Raw genomic sequence first — 19,664 nt, 5'->3', positions numbered from 1 at the left:
TTTTGGAGGTATTTTTCTATTTCATTTAAGTTGTCGAATTTATTGGCATAAAGTTGGGCAAAGTAACTCCTAATTATTGCTCTAATTTCCTCTTCGTTAGTGGTGAGTTCTCCCTTTTCATTTTTAAGACTAACAATTTGATTTTCCTCTTTCCTTTTTTTAATCAGATTTACTAAGGGTTTGTCTATTTTGTTGGTTTTTTCATAGAACCAACTCTTAGTTTTATTAATCAATTCAATAGTTTTTTTTACTTTCAATTTTATTGATCTCACCTTTTACTTTTAGAATTTCAAGTTTAGTGTTTGACTGGGGGTTTTTAATTTGTTCCTTTTCTAGCATTTTTAATTGCAAACCCAATTCATTGACCCTCTCTTTCTCTATTTTATACAAATAGGCCTCTAGAGATATGAAATTTCCCCTTATTACCGCTTTGGCTGCATCCCATACATTTTGGTATGATGTCTCATTATTATCGTTTTCTTGGGTGAAGTTATTAATTATGTCTATGATTTGCTGTTTCACCCAATCATTCTTTAGTATGAGATTATTTAGTTTCCAATTATTTTTTGGTCTACTTCCCCCTGGTTTTTTGTTGAATGTAATTTTCATTGCATCGTGGTCTGAAAAGGATGCATTTACTATTTCTGCCTTACTACATTTGAGTTTGAGGTTTTTATGTCCTAATATATGGTCAATTTTTGTATAGGTTCCATGAACTGCTGAAAAGAAAGTGTATTCCTTTCTGTCTCCATTACATTTTCTCCAGAGATCTATCATATCTAACTTTTCTAGTATTCTATTTACCTCTTTGACTTCTTTCTTATTTATTTTGTGGTTTGATTTATCTAATTCTGAGAGTGCAAGGTTAAGATCTCCCACTATTATAGTTTTACTGTCTATTTCTTCTTGCAGCTCTCTTAGTTTCTCTTTTAAGAATTTAGATGCTACCCCACTTGGTGCATATATGTTTAATATAGATAGTGCTTCATTATCCATGCTACCCTTTAGCAAGATATAGTGTCCTTCCTTATCTCTTTTAATTAGGTCAATTTTTGCTTTAGCTTGATCTGAGATCAGGATGGCTACCCCTGCTTTTTTGACTTTACCTGAAGCATAGTAGATTTTGCTCCAACCTTTTACCTTTAACCTGCATGTATCTCCCCGCTTCAGGTGTGTTTCCTGTAAACAACATATTGTAGGATTCTGGCTTTTAATCCATTCTGCTAACCGCTTCCTCTTTATGGGGGAGTTTACCCCATTCACGTTTATGGTTAGAATGACCAATTCTGTATTACTTGCCATCTTGTTAACCCCGGTTTATGCTTTCCTCCCTTCTTTCCCCTTTCCCCCCCTTCCAAGTATTAAGCTTGTGAGCACCCCTTGCTTCTCACAGCCCTCCCTTTTTAGTGTCCCTCCCCCTGCCTTAGAGTTCCTCCCCCTATCTTACCCCTTTCCCTCCCAGTTCCCGTATTCCCTTCCGCTTAGCTTATTCCTTCCCTTTCCACTTTTCCCTTCTCACTTTTCAATGAGATGGGAGAAGTTTCACCATAGATTGAATATGTCTTAAGATTTTTCACTTAAAGCCAATTCTGAAGGCAGTAAGATACCCACTATATTCATCCCCCTCCATTCTTTCTCTCAGATATAATAGGTTTCCTATGCCTCTTCATGAGATGTACTACCCCCACTTTACCCTTTTTCTGGTACAATGTCCTTTCCACATCAATTTCTAGAACAAGGTATACATGTATTCTTTATACATCTATATAGTCAAAATATAGTTCCCAAGATTAATCTTTACCTTTTTAGATTTCTCTTGAGTTCTATATTTGTAGATCAAACTTTTTGTTAAGTTCTGGTTTTTTCATCAGAAATAGATGAAATTCGCTTACTTCGTTGAATGTCCATCTTCTTCCCTGGAAAAAGATGCTCATTCTCGCTGGGTAAGTTATTTTTGGTTGCATACCAAGTTCCTTAGCCTTTCGGAATATCATATTCCAGGCCCTTCGATCTTTTAATGTGGATGCTGCCAGATCCTGGGTGATCCTTATTGTGGCTCCTTGATACTTGAATTGGGTTTTTCTAGCTGCTTGCAATATTTTTTCTTTCATCTGAGGGTTCTGGCATTTGGCCACTATATTCCTTGGTGTTTTGATTTTAGGATCCCTTTCAGTGGGTGATCGATGAATCCTTTCAATGTTTATTTTTTCCTCTGTTCCTATGACTTCTGGGCAGTTCTCTTTGATAATTTCCTGGAAGACAGTGTCCAGGCTCTTTTTTTCATCATGTTTTTCTGGGAGTCCAATGATTCTCAGATTGTCTCTCCTGGATCTGTTTTCCAGGTCTGTTGTCTTCCCCAGAAGGTATTTCACATTTTTCTCCATTGTTTGATTTTTTTGGATTTGCTTGACTGATTCTTCTTGTCTCCTCGAGTCATTCAATTCCACTTGTTCAATTCTGATTTTCAGTGAAGTATTCTCTTCACTCACTTTTTTAAAATCTTTCTCTAATTGTCCCATTGAGTTCTTTTGTTCTGTGGAATTTTTTTCCATTTCGCCAATTTTGTTTTTTAGAGAGCTGTTTTCTGTTTCCAGTTCACTAATCCTATTTTTCAAGGATTTTACTTCTTTATCCACTCTCTCTTTAACTTTCTCCAGGCTCTTTTGCCAAGCCTCCCTCTCCTTTTCCCAAGCCTCACTCTGCTTTCCCCATTTTTCTTCTAGCTCCCTTGTGAGAGCCTTTTTAATCACTTCTATGAGGTTCATCTGTGCTGAGGAACAGACAATCTCCTCCTTTGGGGAATCACCTGGGGACTGCCTGTTTTTAGTCTCCTCAGGATTTAGAGTCTGCTCTCTATCTGTGTAGAAGCTGTCAAGGGTTAAAGTCCTCTTCAGCTTCTTGCTCATTCTGTCTATTAATCAGAGACAAACTACCAAAGAAAAACAGAAAAAACTGGAGTCTTTCTTTGGGGGGGCTGGGTGTGTTATCGAGCTTCCTCTACAGACTGCAGGGGGCAGCAGTGAGGCACTAGCAGGACTGTGCTGCGCCTGCGCTCTGAGATCCCAGAGCGTGCTGAGTCACTGAGGGGGAGGAAGGGGGGGGGCGGCCAGGTCCCGAGAGACTCCAGCTGTTTGGGGTTGTATTCTTCAGCCCCGGTGTTTTTAGCTTCTCTGCTGGGCTGTTGACTTGCTGCCAGAGGAAAGTATCCAAACCTGTAGCGAAGCTCTCCCCGCAGAAACGGCTACGATCACTCTCCACCCCCTCTCCAGTCTGCTCCTGTGCCCTCACTGCCGCTGCCCGCCGCCTGCGCCCGATCTAAAACCGCCCCAGCCCTCCAGTAAAGACAGACCTTTCTTGGCGGATCTCAAGGATGGCTTCTCTTGGTAACTATTTGTGGGTTTTTTTCAGTCAAGCATTGATTCAGAGGCTTGTAATGAAGTGGATAGTGAGAGAAAGCGCGGAGCTTATGCAACTGTGAGCCTCCTCTCCGCCATCTTAACCGGAAGTCCCATCTGTGTCTTTAGAATATGGAACCCTCGAGGGCAGAAACTATCTTAGATTTTCCATTTGTATGCCCAGTACTTTATAGAATGTTTGGTACATAGGAAGTGCCTTATAAATTTTCCCCCATTAATTTGTTCATTCACTCTGATTCTAAATGTTGCATTTTTCAATGAATCAAAAAGTTTCCTTTTCCTTCATGTCAAGTCAGTAGCTACAAGGGACTTTTCTGATTATGAAACCTTCAACAGTTCCCACTGGTATGATAAAGGGTACACCCTCCAATCCCAATACTATGACTGTTCAGTCCTAAGTGATACAAATCCTCTTTGCATACTGTGTTTCAGGGAAACCCTCTTTTCCTGTCTTATCCCTTCCTTTCTGTGTTTTAGATCAGTTTGTCTTCCATGCTCAGAATAGATTCTTTACACTGCCTCCTCCAATCTCTGTCAAAATGCCTTCTCAAAGGCTAGAACTCTCCCTTGACCCTTCACTTCACACCCCTTCTCCTATACATTCAGCACAGGGTAAATATGGTTTCTCTTCTTCAGATTTCCCATGATACTCTGCTGGATCCTCTTCCCTTTCACTCTCCCTTCCTTCATAGTTATTTGTATACACATCTTTCCCTTCTTTACACCATGAGCTCCTTGAGATCGGGGACTGTGCCATATCTACCCTTGTTGTCCAATATCAAGTACAGTGCTTTATATATTTAATAAATGATGAATGTGTGAATTCTTAAATCTACATACTGTGTCACTCAGCATCCAGCTATAATACAAAGGCTTCTGTCTTCAGGAAGCTTATTCTTTGTATACATTGAATTCTCCCACTTGAATGCAATCTCCTTGAGGCTGGGGATTGTCCTACTTGCTTGCTTTTCTGTTTAGCAAAGTACTTGATGCATAGAAAGTGCTTAAGAGATGATGTACGTGTACATATATTATCTATCTGTCTATGTATTCATCCATCTATATATCTATTATCCATCTCTCTGTCTGTCTGCTTATCTATTTATATCAGGAACTTGAACTATCATGAAAGTGGTGGCCACTGGCACAATTCTGGGTATTATGATTAAAAAAAAACTATATTGTCCTTGCCTCCTCCCATACATACCTATGTAGAGGGTCACAGACAGTGGGGAACTCTGGGTAAGGTATGAGACCCTTCAGCCCAAAGGAAATCTGCTGACAATGTCTGGTTTGGCTCCCCACCTCCCTTTGGCTGTGTCTCACCTTTCCTGAGAAGTGAAGGAGGGTATGACCACCTGTGTTCTACTTGAAGCAAGGGATACTTACAATGACATGAATTTACATATCAGGGTGTTTATAGTTAACACTTGCATACTGTGCTGTGTTTTAATGTGATATAATGGTTCTATAGTTGGCATGTGCTCAGTGTGCTGTAGTGATGTAATCATACTAAGATATTTAGGGGCTGAGAAGACTTGAAAAAAACAGACTCCATCTTTGACCAGCCTCGTGGGTCCCCTGTTCTTCACTCCTCCACTAAGTCCAAGGACTCAGGCTGGTCCTGAGATCCTCCAGAGAGCTAGTCCGGATGGTATATTTTGGCACCCCAGCGTGGGGGCTCTAGAAGGCATAGTACATTTTGGTACCCCAATTTGGGGGCTCTAGAAAGCATACTACATACTTACTTTGAACCCCACCCAATGGAACCACTCTTGTACAGAGACTGCATCCTGGGTACCATCACCCAGGATCAATGCTGAATCATTTTAATCTTCCTGCTCTGGATTGTGACAATCATATAGACTCACTCTATTCAATTCCCTTCTTTTATAGATGAGGACACTTAGTCTAGGAAATATTAGTGGCTGGTCTAAGGTTCATTAGTTAGTAATAACAGCCATGACTAGTATTTATAAATTGCATTAAGGTTTGCAAAAGCAGTTTACAAATATCATTTCATTTTGTCCTTAGAACAACACTACACTATAGGTACTATTATTATCATCTCCCTTTTATAGATCAGGAAACTGAGACAGAAGGATTGAGTTGTCCAAGAACATACAGCTGACTAGTATCTGAGGCTAGATTTGAACTCTGTATTTGCTGACTCCCAAGTCCAGTGCTCTATCCATTGCACCAGCAAGCTGACTCTTAGTAGCATAGGCATGGCTAGAAACCTGATCTCCTGATTACCATATGATGGGTTTCCCTACTACATCTTATCTTGAATCCCATTCCCTCAGTGTCCTACTAGATGACTAGCTGGGTCATCTGAAAAGTGAATCCAATTAATAGCATATTCTAATACAGTATTATTTCACTAAGAAAACAACTGTACTTTCACAGTAGCCTTCAACCCTTTAGTCCGGGGGTCCTCAAACTACGGCCCACTGGCTAGGTGCGGCAGCTGAGGACGATTATCCCCCTCACCCAGGGCTATGAACTTTTTTTATTTAAAGGCCCACAAAACAAAGTTTTTGTTTTTACTATAGTCCGGCCCTCCAACAGTCTGAAGGACAGTGAACTGGCCCCCTATTTAAAAAGTTTGAGGACCCCTGCAAAGGAGTGGCTAAGGGTCATTTTTTTATTTTTTATTTTTATTTTTTAATAATTACTTTATATTGACAGAATCCATGCCAGGGTAAATTTTTTTACAACATTATCCCTTGCACTCGTTTCTGTTCCGATTTTTCCCCTCCCTCCCCCCACCCCCTCCCCTAGATGGCAAGCAGTTAAGGGTCATTTTAAAGATAGTGGCAATTCTGGGTAGGGAGATATTGTTAGGTGTGGAGAAATGCCTCTTGGTCCTCTCTAATCACCAGTCTATGGTTATCCAACAGAACTTAGCTCATTTCAGGCCATAGTTCTTTAGCACCTCACTGGAAAGGCGAATAAAGACACACTCAGAGGCCTCTTTGACAAGTATGAAAGGATTTGCAAGAATCTGTTTTTGTAGTATCCCAAAACTGGAAGAAGATTCCATCAATTGGGAAATGGCTGACCATATAGTGAAATATTCATGCAATGGAATATTAATGTCCTACTAGAAATGATGACTATGAAGCCTTCAGAAAAGCTGGGTTAAACAGCAAGAAGAAAAAAATAAACCAGAAGGTTTGATAATTATTATGACCATGCTTGAGCCCAAAGAAGAGCTGAGTGAGTGAGGGGGTTGGACTACATGTCCTCAGAGGTCTTTTCCTGTGAATCTGTGAACCTCTCTCCATTTTGGTGGTGGTGTTGCATAAGTGAGAAACTATGGGTGTGGAATATTCCTTATGTTGTATGGACATGTGTTTATTAAAATACAATTGTAAAACTGAAAATATTATGAAGTAATATTTATCTGGCCAGAACCCTTTTAGACTTTTCTTTTGGTGAAGTGATCGAATAAAGCACCTAGTCTTTTCTCATGAAAGAAAATAACAAAATTTCTCTTTTCGAGGTGAGATTGCCCCTAGTGATTGGAGCTAGGACTCAACTGGGAAGAGTATCTTTTCTTTTGAAAACCAAGACTAAGATATTAATCACAGGAAAGATCTTTAAAGAGGAAGTGGTCCAGGAAAGAACTGAGTGATGATTGTTCTGGAATGTTATTATGTGTTATCAAATTACCACCTTTTTCTTTGTTTAAGATTTCTATAAATGTTACCTCAAAATTGCTTTGGAGCAGAAGCATATTGGAGGGCATGGGAAAATAGAAACATTTTGAATCTCTGTTTCTGTCTCTCTCTTTCCCTTCCTCCTTCTCTTTCCCTTCCTTCTTCTTCCTTCTTCTTCCTTCTTCTTCTTCTTCTTCTTCTTCCTTCTTCTTCTTCTTCTTCTTCCTTCTTCTTCTTCTTCTTCTTCTTCTTCCTTCTTCTTCTTCTTCCTTCTTCTTCTTCTTCTTTCTTCTCTTCTTCTTCTTCTTCTTCTTCTTCTTCTTCTTCTTCTTCTTCTTCTTCTTCTTCTTCTTCTTCCTTCTTCTTCTTCTTCTTCTTCTTCTTCTTCTTCTTCTTCTTCTTCTTCTTCTTCTTCTTCTTCTTCTTCCTTCTTCTTCTTCCTTCTTCTTCTTCTTCTTCCTCTTCTTCTTCTTCTTCCTCTTCTTCTTCTTCTTCCTTCTTCTTCTTCCTCTTCTTCTTCTTCTTCTTCTTCTTCTTCTTCTTCTTCTTCTTCCTCTCTCTCTTTCCTCTCTCTCTCTCCTTCCCCTTCCCTCCCTCCTTCCTTTTCTCTCTCTTTCACTCTCTTCTCTCTCTCTCTTTTTCTGCATTTTCTCTCTCCCTCTTTTTCTCTTTATCTCTGTCTCTCTCTCCCTCTTTCTCTTTTGCCTTCCTCTCTCTCTCTCTCTCTCTCTCTTTCTCTCTCTCTTTATCCTTCCCTCTCTCTCTTCCTCTTTTCTTGTCTCCTTCCCTTCCTGTCTCCTTTTTGTTTCTCTTCCTGTGAGCATGTGTCAAAAATGACTTAGAAAATCTTCAAACTTTCTAGCAGACTGGTGCCCAGACACAGAATAAAGTATTAACTTTTTTCTTCATCAATTGTCAAGCATGGGGAAGGTATTGGCCAATTTTGCTGAACTGCCTTTTTCTTTTTTTCTTTTGTTAAAAGAAAGAGCTATGTGTAGACAGTGAGAAGTTAATATAAAAACAAAATTTTATAAAAATAACATTAAAGACAAAATATTAGCTGAACTGAATTAACTCTGCTATGTATAAGGTGCGGTCCCTGCTGCTGATCCTGAAAGGCCCACTTCATTCACTGACAACTTGACAGGAGTAGGGGGACAAGCCTCCTTTACTTTCTGGATCTACTCACCTGCAAAAGAAGCACAAAATAGTCCACAGGCCGGTTGCGTTGGTAAAGGTAGTGCTCTGGTGCTTTCTTGTTCTTCTCATCAAATTTCAGTTCTTGGATCACATTGGGATGTTTCAGGAGTCGAAGCAGGATCTTTTCCGAAAGGTACAGAGATTTAAAGGGTTCCACTTCTAGAAGAAAGGAAGCTGGGTTGAGTTCAGCACAAGTGGGGTAGAGACATTCCTTATGGCCCTGCGCTGATCTTAGGAGTCAGGCTAACAATTTCAGTACCAGTGGGACTGTGCAAGGCACAGCCCTTTTTCTTTTGCTCCCCTTGATGGGCCAGTCGCCCTAGCACTGGACCTAAACTGATATGTATTTGCAGCTCCCTCTCCACTATCCCCTCCCCCCTGAGCAGCATTCACTTTTGGGTGTACAGAAAACTGGAAATACAGGTCCCTAGGTTATAAGCACAGAAGAGAGAGTCTACTCTAGCCAAAAAAAAGTGTCACCACCAAAAGATCCCCTGGAACTCATCTGTTGGCATGGAATCAAGAATATCTGAGTTCAAACATTTACTAGCTGTGTAATTCTTTCAGCTGTAGTTTCCTCATCTGTAAAATGGGGATAATAATAACCCTCCCAAGATTGCTGTAATATAATATTAGATAATATTGTGTAAAATGCTTTGCAAAACTTAAAACACTATATAAATTCTAGCTATTGTTTTTGTCAATATCATTATCATCATGAACAATTATTATACCAGTTAGGTATACAGCTATGTTATCCCAAATGCTATGGAAGAGATACAAATGTTTTCAGTCCCTTTTAAATTTGGTGTCCATACACAAAGTTCCAGTCACCCCACCCTAATTATGGTTTCTGTTTCTAGCAGCCACTTATGGCTGCAGCTTTCTGGGAGCCACAGTTACCACACTGTTTTAAAAGAAGGAGGCATTTGGTGGTGATAGGGATGGGAGGGAAGAATCTTCTAGACTGAACTCGAGAGGAAAAAGTTATTTTTTCTTGGAAAAGCAGAGGCAACACTCATGGTTTACAGCATTCTGCAAAACACTTTCCTCCCAACTAAAGTAATACAAGTATCTTATTCCCATTTTGCTGAAGAGAAAACGAGTACTCTGACAGTTACATTAAATGATCTAAATCTCCAGTGTCTAATAAGTATCTAAAGCAGGATTACAGAGCAAGTATTTTGACTCAGGTCCAGTAGCTCTAACCACTAAACCATATTTTCCCTCAAAAGGACTTGAGGAGAAGCCAAAGAACATATTCAAGACTATATTACTATGAGAATTGGTAGTCCCTTTCTTCCAATTATTGTGGCTCATCCCAAAGTAGCCTTTGATGTGGAGAACTCAGTGGGACCAGGGACTCTGGAGACTCAGATATACCTGTGGCCATAAATCGATGTGTCGCCAATAGAAGCTGTGGTGAAATCTTCACTTTCATTTCAGAGTCTGAAAGCTTGAAAAGGGAGAAATCATGTCTCTTCCTCTCCCGATGAGGCACCTGCTGCTTTTTCCGATTGTCTGCTAAAGAACCACAAGGAGACAAAGGGTGTGTACACAGCTTGCAAGAAAAATGGTAAATGTCTCACCAACAGGTTCAATTCTTGAGATGTTACATATAAATTTCTTTTTTTAAAAAAATTTATTTATTTACTTATTTTGTTTTTTTGGTGAGACAATTGGGATTAAGTGACTTGCCCAGGTCATCCAGTTAAGTGTTAAGTGTCTGAAGCCAGATTCAAACTCAAGTCCTCCTGATTTAGAGGTTAGTACTCTACTCACTGAGCTATCTAGCTGCCCATATAGAAACTTCTTACAATGGAAAATAAGTCAAATGAAACTACCAAATTTTGGTGCAGTGGGAAGAGCATAGGAGTGAGGGAGTACAAGTTGAATCTTGGCTCTGCCATTTACTAGTTATATGAACCTAGGCAAGTCATTTCATCTCTGGGCCTCAGTTTCTTTATCTATTAAATGAGGAATTTCAACCATGTGGTTTATAAGGCTTTCTGCAGTTCTAAACCTCTGATTTTATTTCTTTGGATATAGAAAGAAATAGGCATGGAATAAAAGACAGGAGAGGAACACAAAGCCTGTGTGATTTCTTATAACAGGTTCACCATCAGGTCTAAGGAGGCCAGCTTACTATATAAGAGAATATTCCCTTTTCACACTGCATGGATTGATTTCTTATTTTAAGCTTAAATACAAAATGAGAAAAGAAAAAATGTTGCCATGTACACAGCAGATCAAAAGAAAGGATTCAATATAAAATAATTAATTTCCATTTCAAATTAAATATAATACATTGTTTTCAAAGTTGTCTGGCTTTGTTTCTTTGTTAGTTTTCATTTTGTCTCTGCTGTATACTTTCTTTCTTTCTTTTTATCTGCTGAGGCAATTTTGGGGTTAAGTGACTTGCCCAGGTCACACAGCTAGGAAGTGTTAAGTGTCTGAGACCAAATTTGAATTCAGGTCCTCCTGACTTCAGGGCTGGTGCTCTATCCACTATGCCAACTAGCTGTCCCCTGCTGTGTACTTTTAACTTTATTTTTTTTCCTTCCCTCTCCCCACCACTCTAAAGAAGGATATGATTAAATCATTTGTGGTTAAATCTATTTTAGTTTAACTTTAATTGAGATCATGATCACTATCCCTGCTTTTTTACATACTAAATTCTACTCCTGCCCTATATTTTATCTTTGTATATATCTTTCATTTTTATAATGTTTCCTGAAAGCAACATATTGTTGAATGCAAATTTTTAATCTGCTATCTATTTCTCTTTTATAGGTAAATTTATTCCATTCACATTCTAAATTACAATTACTTGTATATTTTCCTTCTATTTTTCCTCACAATATTCACTCTACTTACCCTATCATTCCTCAATCCTCTGCTTTACATCTGCTTTGACCACAATTCTTTAACCTACTCATACCTATATGAATCCTTCCCTTATCTTCTCCTCTACCTTATTCCCTTGCTCTCTTATTTCTTTCCAAATTTAAAAGATTTTTATACCCTTAATAATATATATGTTGTTCCCTCTTTAACTCATTCCCTAAAAGAATATCTGTCCTCTCCCTACAAGCTTCTTCTGTATCAATTTTTTATGCTTCATTTGCATGAGATAATTACTCCTTTTTCTCTCTCCTATAGTTTTTTTTAATGAAATCAATCCAGTATTTTTAATGAAATCAGCTCAGTCCACATCTTTCTTTCAAAATACTTAAATAATGACAATCATAAGAGTACTGCTAATATTTTCATATATGTGAAGTAAACAATTTGACTTTATTGAGTCCCTTATAATTGGTCTTTAGTGTTTATCTTATATTTCTCTTGGATATTATATGTCAAATTTTCCCTTAAATTCTGCTATTTTCCACAAGTTTCTGGAAGTCTTTCAATTCATTAAATATCCTTTTTTTTTTCATTCAGGATTATACTTCACTGGTTAAGTTACCCCTGGTCAACTCTTTGATATACAGAATATAGTATTCCAAGACCTATGGTCCTTCAGTACAAATAGTTCCTAGGCTTGTGCAATCCTTATTGTAGCTCCATGATATTTAATTTATTTTTCTTATTGCTTCCAGTATTTTCTCCTTAACTTGGGAGCTTTGAAACTTGACTATGATATTCCTGTAAATTTTCCTCCTGAGTTCCCTTTCGGGAGGTAATTGGTTTTGTTTTGTTTTCTACTTTGCCTTCTTGTTCCATAACTTCAGGGCAATCTTCCTTGATAATGCTGTATCAAAATTACTCTTTTAATTGTAATTTTCAGGTAGTCCAACTATTCTTATATTCTTTCTCCTCAGTTTATTCTCTAGGTAGGTTATTTTTCTGATTAAGTGTTTTACTTTCTCTTCTATTTTTTTTCATTCTTTTGATTTTGGTTTATGCTTTCTTGATGTCCTAGAATATTATTAGCATCCTCTTGCCCAATTCCAGTTTTCAAGGAATTACTTTTCCCTTAAGCTTTTGATTCTCTGTTTCTAGTTGGTTGACTTTTTTTTCATAATTTTCTTGATTTTCTTGGATTCTTCTTAATTTTTCCTAATTTTTTCTCAATGTCTCTTATTTGATTTGTAAAGGCTTTTTTCGGTTCTTCCAAGAACTCTTTTTTTTGTGTGTGGTTGAAACCATCTGACATTTCTTATTAAAAAAGTAATAGTTTTTTTAAGCTCCATTATCTTTCCCTCAATATGAATCCAAATCTTCTCTAGCCCTAGCCCTATGTTGAGTTCTTTCTCCTTTGCTTACTTATTTTTATTTTTTACTTTTTCTTTTTAGCAGCTATTAGTATAATCCAATTGTAGTCTTGAGTATAATATTGGGTTCTCCTCTCCACTACTAAATCATTATTAGGTCTCCAGCCACACTGAGCTAAAAATGATCTTGCTCCCTTTAGACTCTTTGTTGGCTTCAAACTACAGCTGTCTTCTCTGCCCCAGAACCAAAACCAGAGACTGCTCTCTTGCAAGTGCTCACTGTCAACAGGGTCCTTGCCCCTCTCTACTGCACTCACCAGTATACTAGCTCTGTCAGTCACAGACTAGGATGCATCTGGTCAATCTTTAGCTGTGCTTGGTATTTCTTGACAGTGGAAGGTCCCTCAATTTTCTCCTACTCAGCCTTTACATTCCAAACACTGTCAATGAGATGAAAATTTCTGAGGCTGATAGGGACTCTCAACCTAGCTATCTCCAGGGCTTGTCATTTGTTGATTCTGCAAAGTTGGCTTGTAAGGTATTTGTACTTCACTCAAGCCAAACCTCCACCCCTGGAGATCAGGTCTTTCTTGAGATCTTCTCACATTGTCTTAGAAGGACAACTGCTTTATTTTGCATTTAATTCTGCTGTTCTGAGGCAATGTTCTGTCTTATTTTGTGGAGGAAATTTGGGGAACTGAAAGTTTTCTGATCTACTCAGCCATTTTTGCAGAATCCTCTCCCCAACTGTGCACTTTAATAAATGTTGCAATGACAATTTCAACTCTTCCTCCTCCTTCTCCTCCTCCTTTTTCTCTTCCTCCTTCTCCTCCTCCTTCCCCCATCATCATGGTTCTCTTTCTAAAATACAAAGCTAATAGCAAGTTGACAGCAGAGCTGAGAATGGAGAAACCAATCTTTAAATAGGTCCCTCCTCCCTGAAAAGGAAATTTACAACTCATGGTGTATTATACTTCCATCCCTGCCTTTATATATCCTGGATGGAAAGCTGAACAGTAGAAGAGAGGCTCTGCCATAACAGGGTTGCTGAGGTAGCTGCCTGAAGTACAAATATATGGAAACAGGGAATGGATATACCATGAGAGACTTTTTACTATTACTTCATATAAGTACACATATTTTTAGTTCTGGAAAACTCTGCTCTCCTTAAGGCACATAGGGATTGTTTAAAAAGACAATAGTAAGTTGTACCTTTATCAGGGAAGGTTCCTAGTGTTTAATGGAAAAAAGGGCCTGGGGGAACAATCTCAAAACTTCCACTCAAATGCCTCATTCCAGATCTAGTGATAAAGGGTCATTTTGAATGTAATGGAATACTATTGTCCTATAAGAAATGATTAAGAGGCAGATTTTAAAAAAATGGACAAGATTTATATGAACTGCTGCTGAACATTGTACACAGTAACAGTAACTTTGTGCGATGATCAATTATGATAAAGTTTGCTCTTTTCAACAATACAATGATCTAAGACAAGTCTGAAAGACTTATGGTAGAAAATGTCCTCCACAGCCATAGAAAGAATTATGTAGTCTGAATACAAATCGAAGCATACTATTTTCACTTTTTTTTATTTCTTGTGCTTTTTCCCTTTTATTCTGTGGAAATATGTTTAATATGATTGTCTATTTATTTATAGCCTATATCAGAATGCTTGCCATCTTGGGGAAGGGGAGAAGAAAAAAAGAAGAAAATGGTAATCAAAATATATTAAAAGTAAATGTTGAAAACTAATCAATTTTTTAAAATAAAAAAATTACATCCACAAATCTAAGCGTGGGGGGTGGGTACCTTACTTTGTCTCTCAGAATTCAGAGAACATTAAAGGACACTTTAAGGGAACTGGTTCAAATGGGATTTTATCTGGAAAAAGTCAATTTTATCAATGCTATCTTTGGGAATGCCCCCTTGCTTTGATCCCTGAAGAAATTACTGTCTCAGCAGAATTCAACATTAGGAATAGAGAAAAGGATTGCCTTGATTGTCTTTGAATTCTGGCACAATCACCCTGTTGTATAATAAGAATATTGGAATTTAGAGGGGTAACAAGGTAGTTGAGAGGATAGAACACTGGCCTGGATTCAGAAAGATCTAAGTTCAAATTAGGCCTGAGATACTTATTGGTTGTGCAAGATAGTTAACTTTTTGCCTCAGTTATCTCATCTCTAAAATAAAGATAATAATAGCATAATAGCAGAGTTGCTATGCGGATCAAATGAGATAATATTTGCAAAGTGTTTAGCACAATGCCTGCCACATGGTAAGTGCTATATAAATTTTAGCTATCGTGAACTATTATTATTACTTGGAGTCCCTCTAGTTAGCCTAGACTAAAGGTTCTTAACCTATTTTGTGTAGTGGATCCCTTTGAGCAATATTTGGTGAAACCTTTAGAAACTTTCTCAGAATAAGGCTTTTAAAATATATTTTGTACAAAATACAACACATAGAATCACAACAGAGACCAATTTTGCCATTAGAGAATGACATAATTACACTATCAGAGAATGTGGAAGATGCTCTACCTGAAATCATACTGAAATACAACTATCAAAATAATTTCTTTAAAAATTAAGTTCAGGGTTCCTAGGTTAAGAACTTATGACCTAGACCTTGAACCCATGGTAAATTAAAATAGATTTCTCTACCCCTCTCAACAACACCACATTTTTTCCTTAACTGATTTTCTTCCTAGATACATTCTGTCCTTGGGAAACAAAATCTTCAGGTTGTTTTAGGGTTAAAAATAAAACCTAAGTTTGTGGGTTCCCAGAAGAAGCCACTTCCCCTATAAATCCTCAAGCCTCAAAATCTTATAGCAATCTAGCCACAATTAAAGGTGATTGAGGGCATCTGTCAGTATCAGCAATGGGAGTCATTACCCAAGGTCACTCCTTCCTGGAAAGGAAATTTACAGCCTGTAGTCTCTTCTACCTCCATCCCTGTTTTCACATACCCCAAAGGGGAAAGTAAACAGGAGGACTAAAGCTTTGTCATAACAGGCTAGCCAGAAGCCATCAGAAGGCCCCCGACCTTGGGATGGAGAACTTTCCTTGACCACAGATCTCTCATGAGATGTGTAAGGTTGCTCAGACATTTTTCTTTGAGGACAAAAGACACTGGAAACAAACTCAAAATCTCCCCAATCCAGATAAGTTCTACATAATCTAATGGTTGTCATCACTGTTCATTCATTGTAGTCACAGGAACACAGATGAAAAGTGGGAGGGAAAAGTGTTAGTTATCACATTTTCTTAACAATAACTCAGAGGAAGATTCAAATTTGGGCCATGATGTACCTCAGAAATATGGCCAATATGGCATAGCATTTTAAGTGGACGCCATCCAAAGAAGAAACAATTCTGGCGGACGCTTTTAAAAAATCTGATATTTCAGCAACTCTCTTTTCATGGAGGTTCCAAGGGGAATAGCAAAAAAGCTAGATTGAAAACAAACATTTGGCACTTACTATATAAATCTGTTTCATCCAGGATCTCTGATTTGATTATTTCTTCTATGATGTCCTCTAGAGTAACGATGCCCATCACCTCATAAAAGGGATCTCCTTCTCCCTCATTATTCACCCTCTGGACAATAGCTAGATGAGATTTTCCTGTTGAGGCAAGGGAAATTTGAAAAATAGGCACATTGAATTAAAGATCCAAGAGATTCTCTTAAATTATCTTGCTGTCAAGAAGTAGCAGCTGTCAGCTATTCACCAGGCTTTTATTTTTTAAAAAAATATTTTAAATCAATCAATCAAGAAGCATTTACTTAAGCATCTACTATGGGCCAGTCACAATGCTAAACTCTGAGGATTCAAAGAAACACAAACATCAGTGCTTGATCCCAAAGAGTTCATCTATATTACAAATATTAACAGATTATCCTTTTCCATCCCTTCTCCAGAAGAGATCTCTCGTAACAAAGTAAAGCATGTAAGTAAAATTAGCCATATTGTAACTTTATCTGAAAATGCACGATCTGTAACAGTAAAAAACAAACAAACAAACAAAAAAAACAAAAGCAAAATAAAACTCAACCCTGTCCTTGGTGCTCACTGAAGTGCTGATCTGAAACAAAGGATTGTATGTATTAGACCATTTGGGGCCCTATTCCCATACTGTCCTTTTCATGAAAGTTAATTTAATGGTCCCCCAATGAGCTGAAAGTAAATTCTTTTCTATGGTTTCTATAGCATGACTCAGTGATGAGTAAAGAGATTTGAAATCCAAAGACCTGAATTTAGGTAAGATTCAAACCTTTTAAACTCCTGATTCTAGGTCCAATAACTATTCTTGTTAGTCCAGTATTCTTTATGCTAACAAGAGACCAATATTCTGGGCATCATGTCTGCATTGTCTGTGTTCCCTAAAAGCATTACCCACTATTAATTTTGCTTTTCTCTTCTGTATAATCTCATTATCATTTTAAAAATGCAAGTCTAGTGGCAGGTTATTAGCAACAGTGCTGAATGTAGGGATAGCAGAAGTGAGCAGTGGTTAAAAGTGCAATACTTGTAAAGGACAGACAAACATTTAAATTTTCTTTTTTTAAATAAATGTACAATTTTGAATCCTAGAAAAGTCTGCTTTCTGTGGCACGTTGGGATTTATTTAATGATAAGTCACATTAGCTCTATAAAAGGCCTTCTAGTCTCTAGCAGCAGGAAGCAGAAAGGGAGCATCTTACCCAGTCTAGAACATACAAATATCTTGTCCTAGCTATGGTTGGCAGTGCCATTCCCTGGATCTAAGCTATTTCTTTACTTTGAAAGCATTTAGAGATCATTTAAGGATGATCTAAATAAAGGTACTTGTGCAAATATGAATCCAGCAGAAAAAACGTCAACTTCTATCAGTTTAAATCTCTGTTAAGTGATTGGCTCAGGAAAATCCATAAAAATGCAAAACATAGGTGAAAAAAAGACCAGTGCAGTTAGGGACAAAATGAGAAATGATTACTTAAATATATGAAAACCCCTGTCAAAAGAAATCCTGCCCATTATCTTTTTCTGTTAGAACATATGCTTGTCTCACTTTCCAACCTAAAGCGTAAACATGAAGATGAGAAAGGTTTCATGTCAGAAACAACAAAGAACAAATGAAGGAATGAATTGAGAAGTGTAAAGGAAGATATTCTATGCCTTTTGATGCAAGTGTCTCTGTACCTAAGGTATTCATGATATGGGCGGGGAGGGGAAAGCACTGGAGAGTTGAGATTGAATGCTATCTTTCCTACTTGCCATCTGAGAGATCTCAGGAAAGTCCATGATCTCTCTCTTTCTTTTCCCCCTTTTCTTCCTCCTTAGTATTTTGCTTCTGACCACCATCTCCCTCAAACAGCCCTCCCCTTTACAACCCCTCCCCCTTTCTTATACCTTTCTCCTACTACTTCTGTTTTCCCTTCTATTAGCCTCCCCCAGGGACCTCTTAGTTTCCTCATCTATAAAATGGGATGACTGGGTCAGAGACACTCTAAAGTTCCCTTTCAATTCTAAATCAATGCTCTCCTTACTAAACTTTAAGCTTTAGAAGAACTGTAACTGTAACTTCTTTGCATCCCTAGAGCCTAAAATAGACCCTCACACATAGTAGGAACTTAATGAATGTCTCATAAACTGGAAAATTCTAAGTCAAAAAATTAGAAAGTGGTTTTCCTTAGTGATTTTTTAAAAATGTCATACTTCTATGGGGAAGGCAAAGAGGGAGAAAGATGGGAAAAGGTGGCATTCCATTGGGAGGAATGAATTCTGCATAAAAACCAAAGATCAAAAATAATGAATCAGTTTGTTTAGAACATTAGTTCTAGCTTTAATATTCTGTTGTGCAAGAGTCCAGTGAATGGGTGAACAGCATGTATGGTGACAAGTTACGCCAGGTGAGGTGAAAGAGTTCCATCTGGTGGCAATTTCTGGTGATGGCAATGACAATAAATGATGGTCTCCACATATCTGAGTGGTAAACTTTTGTTTCTGTCAGCTCAACTGGAAAGGTTCTAGGACCATGAACTGTGCCTCTTGAACTCACAATTCCTTCAATCCTTTATTGAAGTTTTAACTAGCCTACATATGACAGCAATTCAAAATGGAAACCTATTGATGTCACATTGTTCCTAATTTTGCAAGCATCTTCATTTTCCTTTGGGTAGATGCTGTTTTGAAACACAAATTATTGATTCTCTAATCTATAACATTTGTATCTTTGTCTCTTAATGGCAATTATGGGGGAAGTAGCTTGAATCCTGACTGTGCCCTTTTCTGTCTCTTTTCTTGGGATGGTCTGAAAATTTAGTTTTTGATGCAGAAAGATTTATAGATGTGGATGGGAACAGTGGTACTTCTACTGCATAGAAACCAATGGAATTTCAGAAAAGCTTTCCCCAAAATATCACTGCATTGATTTCAGCTTCTACCCACATGATGACTGAGACTCTCCCCGGAAAACAGGACTGCTCTTTAAATAATTTAGAACCACAAAAAGCTGGGGCAGAGACCCAAGAATCACTTTTTTCATTTCAGCAGATCTTTTTAGTTCTGATGTATTTATATATTTAAAGCTAATTTTGGCACAGGACTATGAAATGAAAAACTCCATAACTTAATGACTGAGCCCTTTTCACTTCCCTATGGAAGTCTTAACTAGTTTTTTTTTGTTTTGTTTTGTTTTGTTTTTTTGAGATAGGTTATCTGTGCTCTATACATATTCCTTTCCTTTATGTGGCACCCCCTCCTTTTTCTGGGGCTTCTTGGTTCAGAAACTTCCATGATGAAGACTTCTATCTCCCATGTACCTGGACAAACATCAAAAAGGGAGAGCCAAAGAGTTTTCACTGAATGAAACTCTGGATTCCTCTATATCCTTGAATTGTTCCTGCAGAACTGGCAGGCCCTACCATAGAGTGATATACACTGAATAGTTCCATCATCAAACCCAAGATGTATATCAAGCCTCTAGTGATATCCATGTTATAGTCTTTGTCTATTCTTCTTTGGCCATAACAACTATTTCCATAGTCTGGGGATGGGGACTACCTCTATTACCTTTACCTCATCATCCTAGCCTCCATTTATAGGTTTCCAACTGTGAGTATTTCCAATTAAGACACATATCCCTTCCTAAGTGTGCCATATAAAAGCCTATTATTC

General features: G+C 37.9%; 1 protein-coding gene across 2 annotated transcripts in view; it reads right to left on the bottom strand.

Annotated features, from left to right (window-relative positions):
- The window catches only part of CNNM1 (cyclin and CBS domain divalent metal cation transport mediator 1), an 80,650-nt gene that overhangs the window by 41,496 nt on the left and 19,490 nt on the right, over positions 1 to 19,664 (bottom strand). For both annotated transcript variants that reach the window (XM_051981838.1, XM_051981839.1), the window contains exons 2-4: positions 15,987 to 16,130; positions 9,665 to 9,805; positions 8,271 to 8,440 (exon numbers count right to left, since the gene is read on the bottom strand). In XM_051981838.1, the coding sequence (XP_051837798.1) occupies positions 8,271 to 8,440; positions 9,665 to 9,805; positions 15,987 to 16,130 (455 nt within the window). The remainder of the gene's footprint in view (positions 1 to 8,270; positions 8,441 to 9,664; positions 9,806 to 15,986; positions 16,131 to 19,664) is intronic.

Source organism: Antechinus flavipes, chromosome 2 (assembly GCF_016432865.1).
Source record: "Antechinus flavipes isolate AdamAnt ecotype Samford, QLD, Australia chromosome 2, AdamAnt_v2, whole genome shotgun sequence".
NCBI lineage: Eukaryota > Metazoa > Chordata > Mammalia > Dasyuromorphia > Dasyuridae > Antechinus > Antechinus flavipes.
This window is presented reverse-complemented; position numbering and strand designations above follow the sequence as displayed.